Source organism: Ostrinia furnacalis, unplaced genomic scaffold, assembly GCF_004193835.3.
Source record: "Ostrinia furnacalis isolate ACB-3 unplaced genomic scaffold, ASM419383v2 OfSCF1918, whole genome shotgun sequence".
Lineage (NCBI taxonomy): Eukaryota > Metazoa > Arthropoda > Insecta > Lepidoptera > Crambidae > Ostrinia > Ostrinia furnacalis.
This window is the reverse complement of record NW_021132157.1, coordinates 763258-776352: the sequence shown is the minus strand read 5'-3', so window position 1 is coordinate 776352 and position 13095 is coordinate 763258. Positions and strand designations below refer to the sequence as shown.

The following is a 13095-nucleotide window of genomic DNA, read 5'->3' as shown; positions in this document are numbered from 1 at the left end:
GACTTCGTACGTGTGAAAAACCCTTATCACCTAGGGATAATAAAATAGTTTACGTATTCTCAGATCTACTGGTAAGAATCGGTCAAGCCATTTTAGTGGAGTTTTGTTACAAACGCTGCGACACGAGAATTTTATTTATTAGTTTACGCACTTCGAGCTTATTGTTGTTTTTAAAAAGTGGCAGTCGTCCAGGGCTGATTGGAAATTGATTATATCCCAAATGGCTTATGGTCAATTAATTGATTTAGTGAAATGCGTAGTTGGCCTGCCATCGAGAGGCACATGGTAGTGGACATCCGGCATTTGCATATAATGTATAGTGTCCTTAACGAGCAGAACACTTAAAAGCGACTCGCGCCGCGCGACATCGTGAATCGCGGCCTGTAACAGGAGATGAACCTGTGTCCCCGTGAGACCGAGCCAACCTGGGTGACATCGGCTCGCGGTTTCGATCAGTCGCACAGTCTATTCAGATAAAAGGACTCGTGTTCCTAATCCTCTGGTTCACCATAGCATACTCTTTCATCCAATTCCTGTGATCAAGTGATTGTGAAAAATGGTAATTAGTATTTTTCAAACCTAGTGTTTTTAAAAAGCTGTTGTGGTGTTAATGAAGATGAAGCTTTAAAAGCTCTCGTGTGTTTGAAAGTTCAGTTTAGAGTGAACTAATCGTTTTTCATTTGTGGTTTACAGGAAGAACTTAACAAGGACCAAATTGCCAGTGAGTATATTTTTAAATTTAGTTACTTATAGAACAACTTTAATTTACTTACAAATTAGAGCTTTATGATGCCCGTAAAGTTATTTTTATTTCCAAGCTTTAGTTGACAATAATTAATCACTTTATTATTTCGGAACTCATTTGACCTTTTAGTTAATAGTGCAGTTAAACCTTTATAGGTCAGTGGATTACAATAACCATCTGATTATGAACTTTTTGGCTTTGAGTTATGGTCGCCAATCAATTGAATAAGTATTTAAAGCTAGCTTGTCCGTTGAAGGGTGCATGTTCTAGGTTTTATGATTTATAGATGTAGAATACCCCTAAAACTCACACTTTATGTTGTAGCTGAATACTTTTCACCTTTGACATTTAACGAAAGTTAATTAAAAAAGTTTTACGCACGAAATAAATTACTTCATTCCAAGAAAACACTTGAAATCCCTGTGGTTTTGGAAACATTTTTAAAAAACAATTTCAGTTTCTATTTACGTACACAGTTACATATTCATAAGGCCATTTCACGGAATCTTATTACTTGTTTCTTTTAATAGAGATTTATTGAAGCAGTCGCTTGTTGAGTAAGAGTAATATTTTTCAGTAACTGCTTTCTAGTTACGAGTATTTTTATTACTCCTGGGCCACTAGAGGTGAATTATAATGACAGATGTCTGGCTCATTTTTACAAATTGTATGTATGAACAATGAATAAAACAAATGAGTTTATTTAATAGAAAGCTAGATGCTTAAAGCTTGGGTTAAGGAAAACAATGAATACATTAGGTACCTACTTTATATGATAGGAAGCTATAAGCTAAAAGCTCGGCTCAAGAAAAGTTGGCGTCGACTGTTAATTTGCGATTGTGTTACCTTGTTACTCAATTGAATTTAAAATTACTCAACAATATTTATAGTATTCTAATTCTAAGTCACTAAATGGCATTTGGGTAAGCTTGCTGTTCAAGTAAAAACCGTCTAAAGCAATTTGTTTTTACAATAATCGGAGACTTTCAGTAGTGTTTAACAATTCAGCTTGTTAAATAAAGCTAGTTTGGTATTTCATCATAATTTTCGTTACAGAGGCTATATAAACATATTTTATGATATAACAAGTTGTTGCTATAAGAGTTCATAAAATATTTTAGTACAGGTAATACAGAAACAGTAAAGAGACAATGTAAGCGATATCTTAATAGCACTTTGTTTTATTTATTGTCTGATAAAAATATATAACGGCAGCTCATTGTGTCGTTATTTGGTATAATGTTGAGGCAAATAGGGAACTAAAGGTCAAGGTACCTACAAATTAAATTAAGTTCTTGTTTTAAAGGCAGTTTCAATTTACTGTGGTTTGTAGTCCTTTATATTTTAGAAACCAGACGAGATTACAAATAGGCGTGCGTCTTCGGGACGATGAATATGAGTAAAAAATTACCTACCTACCTATTTCACCATTCTTATTGTATCCTATACTAAATTAAAATCCATGTCCAATTGTCCATACAAAGAAACTTCATTACCAATATTAAGGTCGATGAGTAGAAAAACATAAGTGTACTTATTTGAATTCTGGGAAATCAACTAAAAATATTTATGTCGGGACAGCGCGCAACGCTGTCATTATCCTAATTAGAAAGCTTTGATCGATTAAATGTCAATATTAGGCCAATCACAGGATCTTATTACAAACTATTCCAAACTAAATAAACTTTCCTTGCAGTCTTGAAGAAGGCCTTCGAGGCGTTCGACCAGGAGAAGAAAGGCTGCATCGGCACCGTCATGGTGGGCACCATCCTCGGCATGCTGGGCCACCAGGTCTCCGACGAGACCCTGAAGGAGATCATCGATGAGGTTGACGTGGACGGTCAGTAAATATCTTATCAAAAAGCACTTATAGCTTGACCACTAGATCTTTGTCGCTCCTGACAGCATTTCTGGAGGTTTTATTTCACGTTCGGTTACGGGACTATTCCCACCTCTCGTTCCACTCCAGGATAGCCAGGATCCACAGCTTGACCGCCAATAAAAAACAACCAGTGAAGGTCAAGTTTGTCCCGGGGAAAGTTAAACTATCATTGGACGCGCAACGAAATTAATCAGAAGACATAGGAGGAGTTCGAAGTTATGGATGGACGTCACGTTTGGTTGACCTTACATTCGCGACAATAAGTAACAGATTTTATCTTTGACATCTACGACTAAATTACGGAGCGAACCGTGCTTACCGCAAACTGCATTTCGCTGGTGACTAAATACTAAAGCGGCACAGGTCTTGCGGTCAATCTATAGATAGTTAAGTTTCTACCATTCAGATTCAGATGCCGAACTGTCGAGATCCCCAATATTAGTTAGAATATCATCGGCAGCCTTTACATGGGAATCTTACTCTAATATTATTATGCGGACCTTGCTTGCTTTCTAGCCCATCAAACCCCAAGCGGTCGCTTAAGACCGCGTAACAATTGATTTCTGTTGTGTCTCAATTCGCAGGACTTGGAAGGCTTCCCTTCAATTCTAGCATTTCTAGCTAATAATGTATATTTGTAAACGGACATTCTAGCTAAGTATGTTTTAGTTTGTCATCGAAAGTCTTTATCGCGCATCTAGCGAATAAAAACATACTATAACCAACCGTTTTTATTCTTTCCATACCAGTTATAAAAACTAAATGCAACAAATTACGCATAGTATTTTTATCTCTCAATAACATAATATTATCGCTCATTACTCTTTACGCGGCAATCGATACAATTTATCGCGTGTTATCGTGGCGTGGAGATAAACAATTCATCAGTTAATTTTACGTTCATTCTGGAATGCTGATGGCTATTTGCTGATACTGTTTATTCTATACTTTCGAGTAATATTATACACTAAAGGCCATGTAATTATGTGCCTTGACAAAATAAATTAAGAATGTAGCATTAACTTTACACAAAATATTTACCTCTATTAAAGTTCAAAGTTATTACATATAATATACAAATATAAAAGCTTTATGGATTACCGCTATGTAAAACAATCCACAGTAAATTTTCCATCAGAAAAAACTACTCTAAAAGCAAATTATCATGGATGTTCAATGTAGGCGCACAACGCAAAATTGTTGCTCACAAAATTTTCTGCTATCACACATTTGAAAACCAAGGTCGTATTTGGTAAGAAATAAAATAAAAAATCGCATACAAATTATATGAATTAGTAGCTTTTTCAAATAAGAATTTGAATGTTAATACTTACTCAAAATTATCAAATTAAAAATGGATCACATAGGAAGTGGTTTCTTAACGTCCATTTAATAGCAAAGTTAAAAGAGGTTCATGCTTTAATTTGTTTAACTAAAGAATCATATCAATATTTCAGGTTCGGGAGAGCTGGAGTTCGAGGAGTTCGTAACCCTGGCTTCCAGGTTCATGGTTGAAGAAGATGCGGAAGCGATGCAGCAGGAACTTAAAGAGGCATTCCGGTTATACGATAAGGAAGGTAAATACATTGAACTCTACAAATTATCTACGAAGAAAGGTTTTACCTAACTTATAAAATATTGTAACCTAAAAGTTACAGTATTTTTGCTGAAGTCGGTTAAAAAGTAGTGATATTGTGTAAACTTAGTTTATAAATTATTCCAAGTTTAGAAAATACCCAGAAATAACTGATTTTATTGAGGGAAAAATCAACGATAGTTTAAACTTTAGTATGTGGTGTGATGACAAAATAACGTTTACAATTTAAACAAAAACATAATTGCAATAGCTTTATTATTGGCATCAAGCCTTTAATATTACTTGGGATTTTCTTTTTTTCGTTAACATAATTTCTACCGCTGAACACAGGCTGTTGAAACGAATGTAGCTATTGTTTTTGTCTGGCCACGTATCAGAGGCGCCGTGGCTTAGTTGGTTAAAGCGCCTGTCTAGTAAACAGGAGATCGTGAGTTCGAATCTCGCCGGGGCCTCAATAGTTGTGTGTTTTTTTTACATAGGCTGAGTTGCACCACCTAACTTTAACGGTAACTATGACGATAACCGGTGCTTTTTGTATGGAGTTTGACATATTTTTGACATTTGTCAAAATTGAAGTAAGATGGTGCAACTCAGCCATACAATTTCTTATGACTCTATGTTGAACATTTTTCTTACATACAGTCGGCTGAGGGATTCTTGAGTGGTTATTTTAAAGCGGAAAGCAGAGGCGCCGTGGCTTAGTTGGTTAAAGCGCCTGTCTAGTAAACAGGAGATCGTGAGTTCGAATCTCGCCGGGGCCTTAAACAAGTACTGTGGGTACATTTTTTGCTCAAAATTTCCTTCTTTTGAATAGTTTGGAAGCGGTAAGTGCCATTTTCCTATCATCACAGGAAAGATGCACTTATTGAATAATATTTTTTTAAATAAAAAATATTTTAGTACTTCAATCAATTTCCTAGTAAAAAAGAACACGACAACTGAGGCCCCGGCGAGATTCGAACTCACGATCTCCTGTTTACTAGACAGGCGCTTTAACCAACTAAGCCACGGCGCCTCTGGCGGCGGCGTCAAAAATAGCCACTCGTAAACGTTGCTCGGTCGACTGCATGCAAACTGCGGAATTATTTTAGACTTGAAAAACTCCCACACGATATTCAATGATCTTATTGTTACAAGATAATTAAAGCTAATGACTTTGTAGAGCATACATTACCCAAACTGAGTAAGAATTTTTTTAACACAATACGAGTGTTAAAACTGTCCTATAAGATCCGAAAGAATGTATTCAATAATGTGATTTTAACTAACTCAGTTCGCACTTACCATTCTCAAGATCTAGGCAAATAAGCTTTAACTCAGTATTATGTGTGTACCTGCTCGAAGACGCACAACTTTGAACATAAATCAAGAAAAGTTAAAGTTATATAAGAGTTAAGAATTCTATTTGACCTTATTCATTATCAGATTGGTGTCAAAATTATGTAAGCAAAGGACGTTTTGGTATACAATTTACAAATCAATTTCCTTTCTTGGTAGTCCCTATAATAAGTAATATGAACAAATTATATTTGGCACGCTCGAAGACCCTCATCATCATCAACAAATCATCGCCGTAAATTGTTACATAATATGTATTAAGAGTTAATATCTAATAGTATAAGGATGTCGTAACACAATATGACATTGTACAAGTACATTATTATGTATTAGTAAAGCTTTGAGCCGTCAGTAGCACGCTTAAGGTTAAGCAGATTAATTTCACAAGGAATTAATCTGCTAAATATTAATATAGCTGAAAACGGTGCTTGTAATATGAATCAGTACCTATTTGCTATTAACAAAGGTATCTTCCATAATATTACATCCATACTACAGTACACAATGATTTGACTACATATTTGGCAGCAGAAATATAAAATTTAATTCAATCGAACAATCGAATATTCTGTTAGGAAAACTCCAAATGATAATAACTATTAACAATAAACAATGAATCATCGTATCGTCGTGTAAACTTTAGGATCGTGCTGTGGTTATACAGATGCTATAATAGGGGTAGATACATGTAATAATTTGTAACTGATCTCAAATATTTCTAAAGTCGTTTAGAATAATTAGTGATTGCGACAGTGATAATAATTAGCGTCATTTATTAAAAGCATACCTTGGAGTATTTATAAAATGTGCATCAGGTGCATCAAGGCAAAACGTATTGCAAAATCGTGTTTGTTACCAGATAGCGTGGGAGGGTTATTATTCGAATGCACTCTATATTTCACTGGGAGAGTCAGATCTCTTTACTTTGAGGTATTTTCAGTGTTATTTATAGGATAAATTAGTACTTTTAATGCTAGACGACAAACAATAAAGTAGCCGTAGGTATGCAGATAGAGTTTGATATACTTTTACAATAATTATGATATTGATAATGTTTGATGTAGTAAAAATCTAATAAAAATGACAGTCAGTACATACTGCATCTATTTGGCTTGTAAAAGTATTAAAATATTCACTTATTAACTATTGTCATGTATTTTGTAAGTCTGATAGAATTCGATGTGACATAATAATAGAATGGTGGTACCTATAGTAGGGCCTTTAGTTTGGTTGGCTTTGTTGTGTCACAATGGCCAAATAACCAATTAAGAAGCTAATAATGTCCTGAAGTAGACTGAATCTATCTGAAAGAAAGTTACAACGCTATTTTCTCAGCTTTGACATATTTTATGTGAAATCAAACCATGACGACAAAGCAATAAAAATGGTTTGTAATAAACCTTATTAACTACCTACATAAGAACGGAGTCCTGGATTTTTCTGTCCTCTTATACGCATCATCAGATCATTTAGTATCCACTGCAGGAGCAACATCCTTTGTAATTTACTAGAGGCAAATTGATGACTTGGCCTACACTCCCCACGATGGCCAGACTGGTTGAGGAAGCAGTTCCACTTATGCGTTATTTATTCATTTGTTTCTTTTCCCAGGTAACGGCTACATCACGACGGCTGTGCTTAGAGAGATTCTGAGGGAGCTGGATGACAAGATCAGCGCCGAGGAGCTCGACATGATGATTGAGGAGATTGACTCTGACGGCTCAGGAACCGTTGACTTTGATGGTAATTTTATTACTTTTGATCTAGTTTGCACTCACCCTGACATAGGTACGTGTATATTGAGGGCATTAACACGGCTAATACGGCTTGGCTTGTCATAAAATTGGACAAGTAATTAATTTAACTACGGGTCAAAAAGCTGTCCTTTAGTGTACTTTATCCGTCCACCCACAAATTGGACCGACGACATCATAAATTTTAGCATGAAGGCGTTGGCCGCATGCCGCAGGCCGCTACCAACCGGTCAACATGGTAATCATTGGGGGAGGCCTATGTTTAGCAAAAATGGATGTACCTAATAGAATCTACCTAATCAAAATAACATGATTTAGGGGATATTTTGCTTTCCGTAACAACCTTACTTAGTTACATCATAGTTTACAATTACATCATGCGACACTATAATAGCGTATGAGTATAATAATTATGAGTAAATAGTGACTGACTTCTTATTCCGTTGTCCAAGAGCTGTAAAAAATTTAACACAATAAAAATTTTAATATTTTACTTTAATGATTTTTAATAATATTAGATTCAATATTTACATTTAACGAAATTTATTTCATTAGTGTGTGCTTTCAAGCTGTTTGTTTGAAATAATAATGTTTAATTAGGTGTCTGTATTACACCCACGTCATTTATGTAAATGCTCCGCTTTGTGAACGGTTACAGAATAAATATTTAAGGCATAAAATGTTTTTGTCCGCGTCTGTTATATTTTCACAATATTTATTAAGGTTATTTATGCTACTAGCTTCACCCGCGTAAATTTAGTTTGTGATAGATCATCATAAATTATAGCCTATATGTTATTCTGGGTTATAAACAAAACACTGTAAAGTTTCATCAAAATCCTTTCAGTAGTTTTTGCGTGAAAGAGTAACAAACATCCAGACATCCTGACATCCAGACATCTAAACTTTCGCATTTACTCGTATAATTATTAGTAGAATAGCATAAACAGAACTGTAAATATTTCAGACATAACGTGGTCTTATCCGCGTCTTGTTATATTTTCATAATGTGTCGTCTACTGTATTTTTGTGCGAAATGTTGAACATAATAGACGTATACAACCTACCACAAGTGTACAACATCACACAGGTCGCAGGGTGGCGCTGGATGCAAGCCGCTACCAACCGGCCATTATGGAAGTAATTGAGGGAGACCTATGTTCATCAGTGAACGTCCTAGGACTGACATGTAACTTCTATGGGTATTATAAAGTTCTGTTCTGTTTGTAGAGTTTTAACATATTTTTTTGTTCCCAGAATTCATGGAGGTCATGACAGGCGGTGACGACTAACTTCAACCAACATCCATCACCTTATCCAAAAGAACCATCCAAACCCCACAGATGTGGCCGTAATATTATGTTAAAAATTAAGTTATTGTTAATTTATTGTTAAGCTATTTTTAATAAACCAACATTTTCCATAAGTAACACAGCATTAATGTTTTCTTTTCCGTTTTACACATTATGAAAAAGAATTGGAAGAATTAAGACGTAAAAAGTCCCATGTCTTAGGACTACACTTTTTTATTTTTAGGAAGAAGCGTTGCATACATCTACAAGGTGTTAGGTAAATGGGTATATGAGCCCACACTAACCCATGTTAACATGGGCATATGAATGGTATGGCGAAGTCAGAAAATTTATATCTTAAATTTAATTATTTTAATTTTCATACAAATTGGATTTTATAAAATTTATTTTGTATGAAAATTAAAAAAAAATAAATGATGATATCAATTTTCTGACTTCACCATACCATTTATATGACCATGTTAACATGGGCTAGTGTCGGCTCATATACCCATTTACCTAACACCCTGTATAAATGGCGGATATTTTGCTCTGCCAGCGTTTCGAGACAAACACTTGGCAAGTGGTGAGAAGCGCCATAAGACACAAATGATTGGAAATAAATAAAAATAAAAGAAGCAGGTATACCATGAGAGACATAAACAGTTTAATTTATCACTTTATTTTCAAGTGTTACGATAATTATGTTCAGTCAAATGGCGACTAAAGAGCATTTCGTTGAAAGCGTCATGTAAAACATCCAGTAAATTATTATGACAAATGCTGAAGACTGTGGAAGTGGTAAATGCAACTTTGTAAATAAGGCTGACTACAAACGTGGATAAAACTAAAAATATATCCTCTAAATTAATCATTTAATTTTAAGCAGAAGGGCACTCCAGCATAGCTCTATAATGCACAATTTCTTTATTATACAGGATGATTGGTAATTAGTGGCGAAACCGATAAGGGGAGGTAGTCTAGGGTTATTCTGACAGATATCACTATGAGACCTACCGTCTTTATTTAATCCTTTCCAAGATATTCCTACTGAAAGAGTGTAACAAAAATATAGCAATAAGTAAATCCTAAAAAAATGTGATTCTGGCCTACTTTGTTTTGTTTTGCAACAAAGATAATAAGTTAATTCTAGATTTAGTTACTTTGAAAATATTTTTTTGCATAGTTTATGTGAAATAGCACACAGTATTTAAAGAATGATGTGTTATCGTTTGTACACGGCCTTACTACTGGCAGTCATACTGATACTCCCAGCGTTTACTACCGAGCTATTTCCACGACATGTGCTCGAGAAATTATAACGCGTTTGCGAATGAGCTATAAATATTGCGAATGCAATTTTACGTCACAGAACGCTTGTAAGATGTCTTCGAAGTGCAACTGTATTAGAGCAGACGGGATGTCTGTGACTTTGCTTGTGTCTCGGACATTATAAAACTGGAATTCATGTGCAGTATTTATCCAGACTGTGTTTTAAATAACTTACAATAATTGGTATTTTGTGTCTTATTCGGATTCTGTTGCTTAGTATTGTTATTGAACTGCTTCTGAAAAAAAAAAGCAATTGATTTGAGATTCAGTTTCCAAAGAATCGACAATTTCAAATCTCAGTGCTGCAGAGCTTGGCAGCAGAAAACGAATAACGTGTGTACGTAAACTAACAAGTCTAAACAGCTCATAGCTCAAGTTCAATGATATGTAATCGGTTATTAATAGCTTGTCATAAACAAAAGACAAACTAATCAGACAAATCTATACAAACTTTTTAAATGAAAATTAGCCGAAATTTTGTGAAATCCTATTAAGCATTTTCAAAGAAACCCCCTTTCATCGTGGGCACACTGTGCTTAACCGTTGAAAGCTCAAATTAGTGAACGTTTCGCGAACTGGTATGTTTAAATGAGAACTGTATAATTTCGGATCTTTCGAATCCCGGAAGCTTGCATACATTATTTGCTAGGAAGATGGATGGTGGAGCGACGTACTCGTAGTTCTATTTTGTTTCACTGCAAACCATTTGCAAAGCTAGATAAAAGTAAGGCAAAGAACATAATGATGGATCATGGCAGTCTTTTGTTTAGATGTCGAAGGGTTTAATTTCCAAATATTTTAATGTTCACTCTACATTTAATTTATAATTTTATTTATTTACCTAGTTAACTCCTCGTAAATGAAGAAAGAAATACATGTCAACGTACCTATGTCAGTATTTCTCATCAGTTTAGAATTTGCACAATTTTAATTTTAATACCGATATCATTGATTTAAATGTCTATGTCTGACAAAGTTTTCTTTTCAGCAACCAGAACTGATAGCGTTAACAGCTAGATACCTTTTTAAAATCCTGATCGTCATAAATTCAACGAACCACACACGTAACGGAGACAGTCCGATCTGAGATAGTGCGGATTTATTTCCGTACGCATAATAATCGTTTCTGTGTGTTGACCCACCTCTTTTGGACTGCCGCCAGTGTGCACCGGCCCTAAAGTACGTCTGTGACATCACTTGGCATTCAGTCTCGAGAAAGCCATTACAACGAATGATAGTAAATTCAAATTCAAATTCAAATTCAAATTCAAAACGTTTATTTGCTAAGAATTTTACAGTATCTACTATCTCGACAGTACTACCATTATATGTGACTACCACATCCACTGGTTTGGCCTTGTGAGTAGAAAATTGCACAGCCTTAGTCTTCTGTACATTAACTTTAAGGTTATTTCTATCTAGCCACTTTATAACACTTTCTAGCGTTTTGTTGATTTCGTCGTTAAATCCGTTTCGGTCATGACATTTAATCACTACTGTGGTATCGTCGGCAAACATAAAACACCTGTGTTGCGTTACACATGGAAGGTCGTTAATGAACAATAAAAATAGAAGTGGGCCTAGAATGCTGCCTTGTGGTACTCCACAAGAATTAACACGATATTTCGACCGAAAGATGCATCTTTTGGCATCAATGACTTTGGCTATTTCAGTACATTGTTGTCTATTTGACAAATAGCTTTTTAGCCAAGTATATGCATTTCCTCTTATTCCGTATCTTTCTAATTTGTCTAGTAGTCTTTTATGCGGTACACAATCAAAGGCTTTACTCATATCAAGAAATAATGTAACGAGTGGTATTTTATCATTAATACTTTCTGATATTAATCGTATCAAATTATAACAAGCCATTGTGGTAGAACTACCTTTGCGAAACCCGTATTGTTCGTCTCTAAGTAGCTTATTTGCGGTAATAAAATTATATATACGCTTATAAATTACTTTTTCATATATTTTTGAAAATATTGGTATAAGTGTAATGGGTCTGTAATTTGTCATTTCATATTTTTTACCTTTCTTAAATAATGGCTTAACAATACATAATTTGAGTTTATCGGGAAAGTATCCTTGTTCCATAGATAAGTTGATCACATATGCTAGGGGTCGACTTAAATATTTAGCACACATTTTAATAACGCGGGTAGTTATACCATCATGACCTACTGAATTGCTGTTTTTTAGCGTCATGATAATTGAAAAAATTTCATTCTCATTTGTAGGTACAAGAAAAATTGAGTTATTATGAAATGGGATATTAACTGTATCTAAATTTAAATTCTCATCATTTGATTTTGTTATGTCTATAAAATAATCATTAAATAATTNAGGCAAAATGTAAATTGCCTGGGCACTTTATAATATGCCAAAACATTTGATAGCCAATTCAATTGCTGTTTACAAAATGCCGCGGCAAATTGAAGTATTTAGTTCTTTTTCTTACCACGCGAGGCGCTGCTAATCAAAACAAGAAAAATGGCGTCGAGTCGTGGTGTTGTGATACAGAAAACAGTGCAAATTCTACGTATTCAAAGGACTTTTCACATAAAAAGACATTGATTATACTTAGTGAATTAAAAATATTTTACGATTCATAAATAGGAGCAGTGAAAAAGCTATGGAAAAATGAAATAGTTTTTGAGGTTATCCGGCACGTAAAAAACGCTAAGGTGACAATGGAATCTGGTGCTCGGACTGGTGGTGGACTGCTGCGGAATATTATTGGTTTAAAAAAATATTGTGTTGTCTTCTAGACTTCTTCTAGGTATAATTAAAATGTAAGAATTAAAGGACTGACTATCGAAACTTATTGTATGTCATAGTTTTACCTATAGGTACGTACGTCAATAGTTTAAATTAGTTTAGTGTTGTTTTTATTACGAAAATATTTTAATTACTTTAGGAGTAGCAAGTATCTTAGGTTTGTCTTACCTGAATAGATACCTACCTGATTTCTGAAATTAAGTCTGATTTGTCCAACATGTGTTTTATGATGGTCACCCTATTGCAACAATCATAGTCGAAATTTTATCAATTGAACGAGTCGCCAATTTGCCTTCGGCATTTCATAGAACAGCGAGCGTTTGTAAACTGACGACGCCGTTTGTAAAATGCGGAATCATACAATTTGCCTGCGA

General features: G+C 34.7%; 1 protein-coding gene and 3 non-coding genes across 4 annotated transcripts; 3 read left to right on the top strand and 1 right to left on the bottom strand.

Annotated features, from left to right (window-relative positions):
* Positions 1–337: 337 nt before the first annotated feature.
* TpnC41C (Troponin C at 41C) lies at positions 338–8746 on the top strand. Its single transcript, XM_028306376.1, has 6 exons — positions 338–559; positions 694–721; positions 2442–2585; positions 4085–4204; positions 7174–7305; positions 8574–8746. Exons 1-6 carry the CDS (start codon positions 557–559, stop codon positions 8606–8608), a joined length of 462 nt encoding a protein of 153 aa, XP_028162177.1. The 5' UTR covers positions 338–556; the 3' UTR covers positions 8609–8746.
* TRNAT-AGU (transfer RNA threonine (anticodon AGU)) lies at positions 4603–4676 on the top strand. Its single transcript has one exon. It is a non-coding gene; the product is annotated as a tRNA-Thr (tRNA).
* Positions 4912–4985, top strand: TRNAT-AGU (transfer RNA threonine (anticodon AGU)). Its single transcript has one exon. It is a non-coding gene; the product is annotated as a tRNA-Thr (tRNA).
* TRNAT-AGU (transfer RNA threonine (anticodon AGU)) lies at positions 5166–5239 on the bottom strand. The gene has a single exon. It is a non-coding gene; the product is annotated as a tRNA-Thr (tRNA).
* Positions 8747–13095: the final 4349 nt, after the last annotated feature.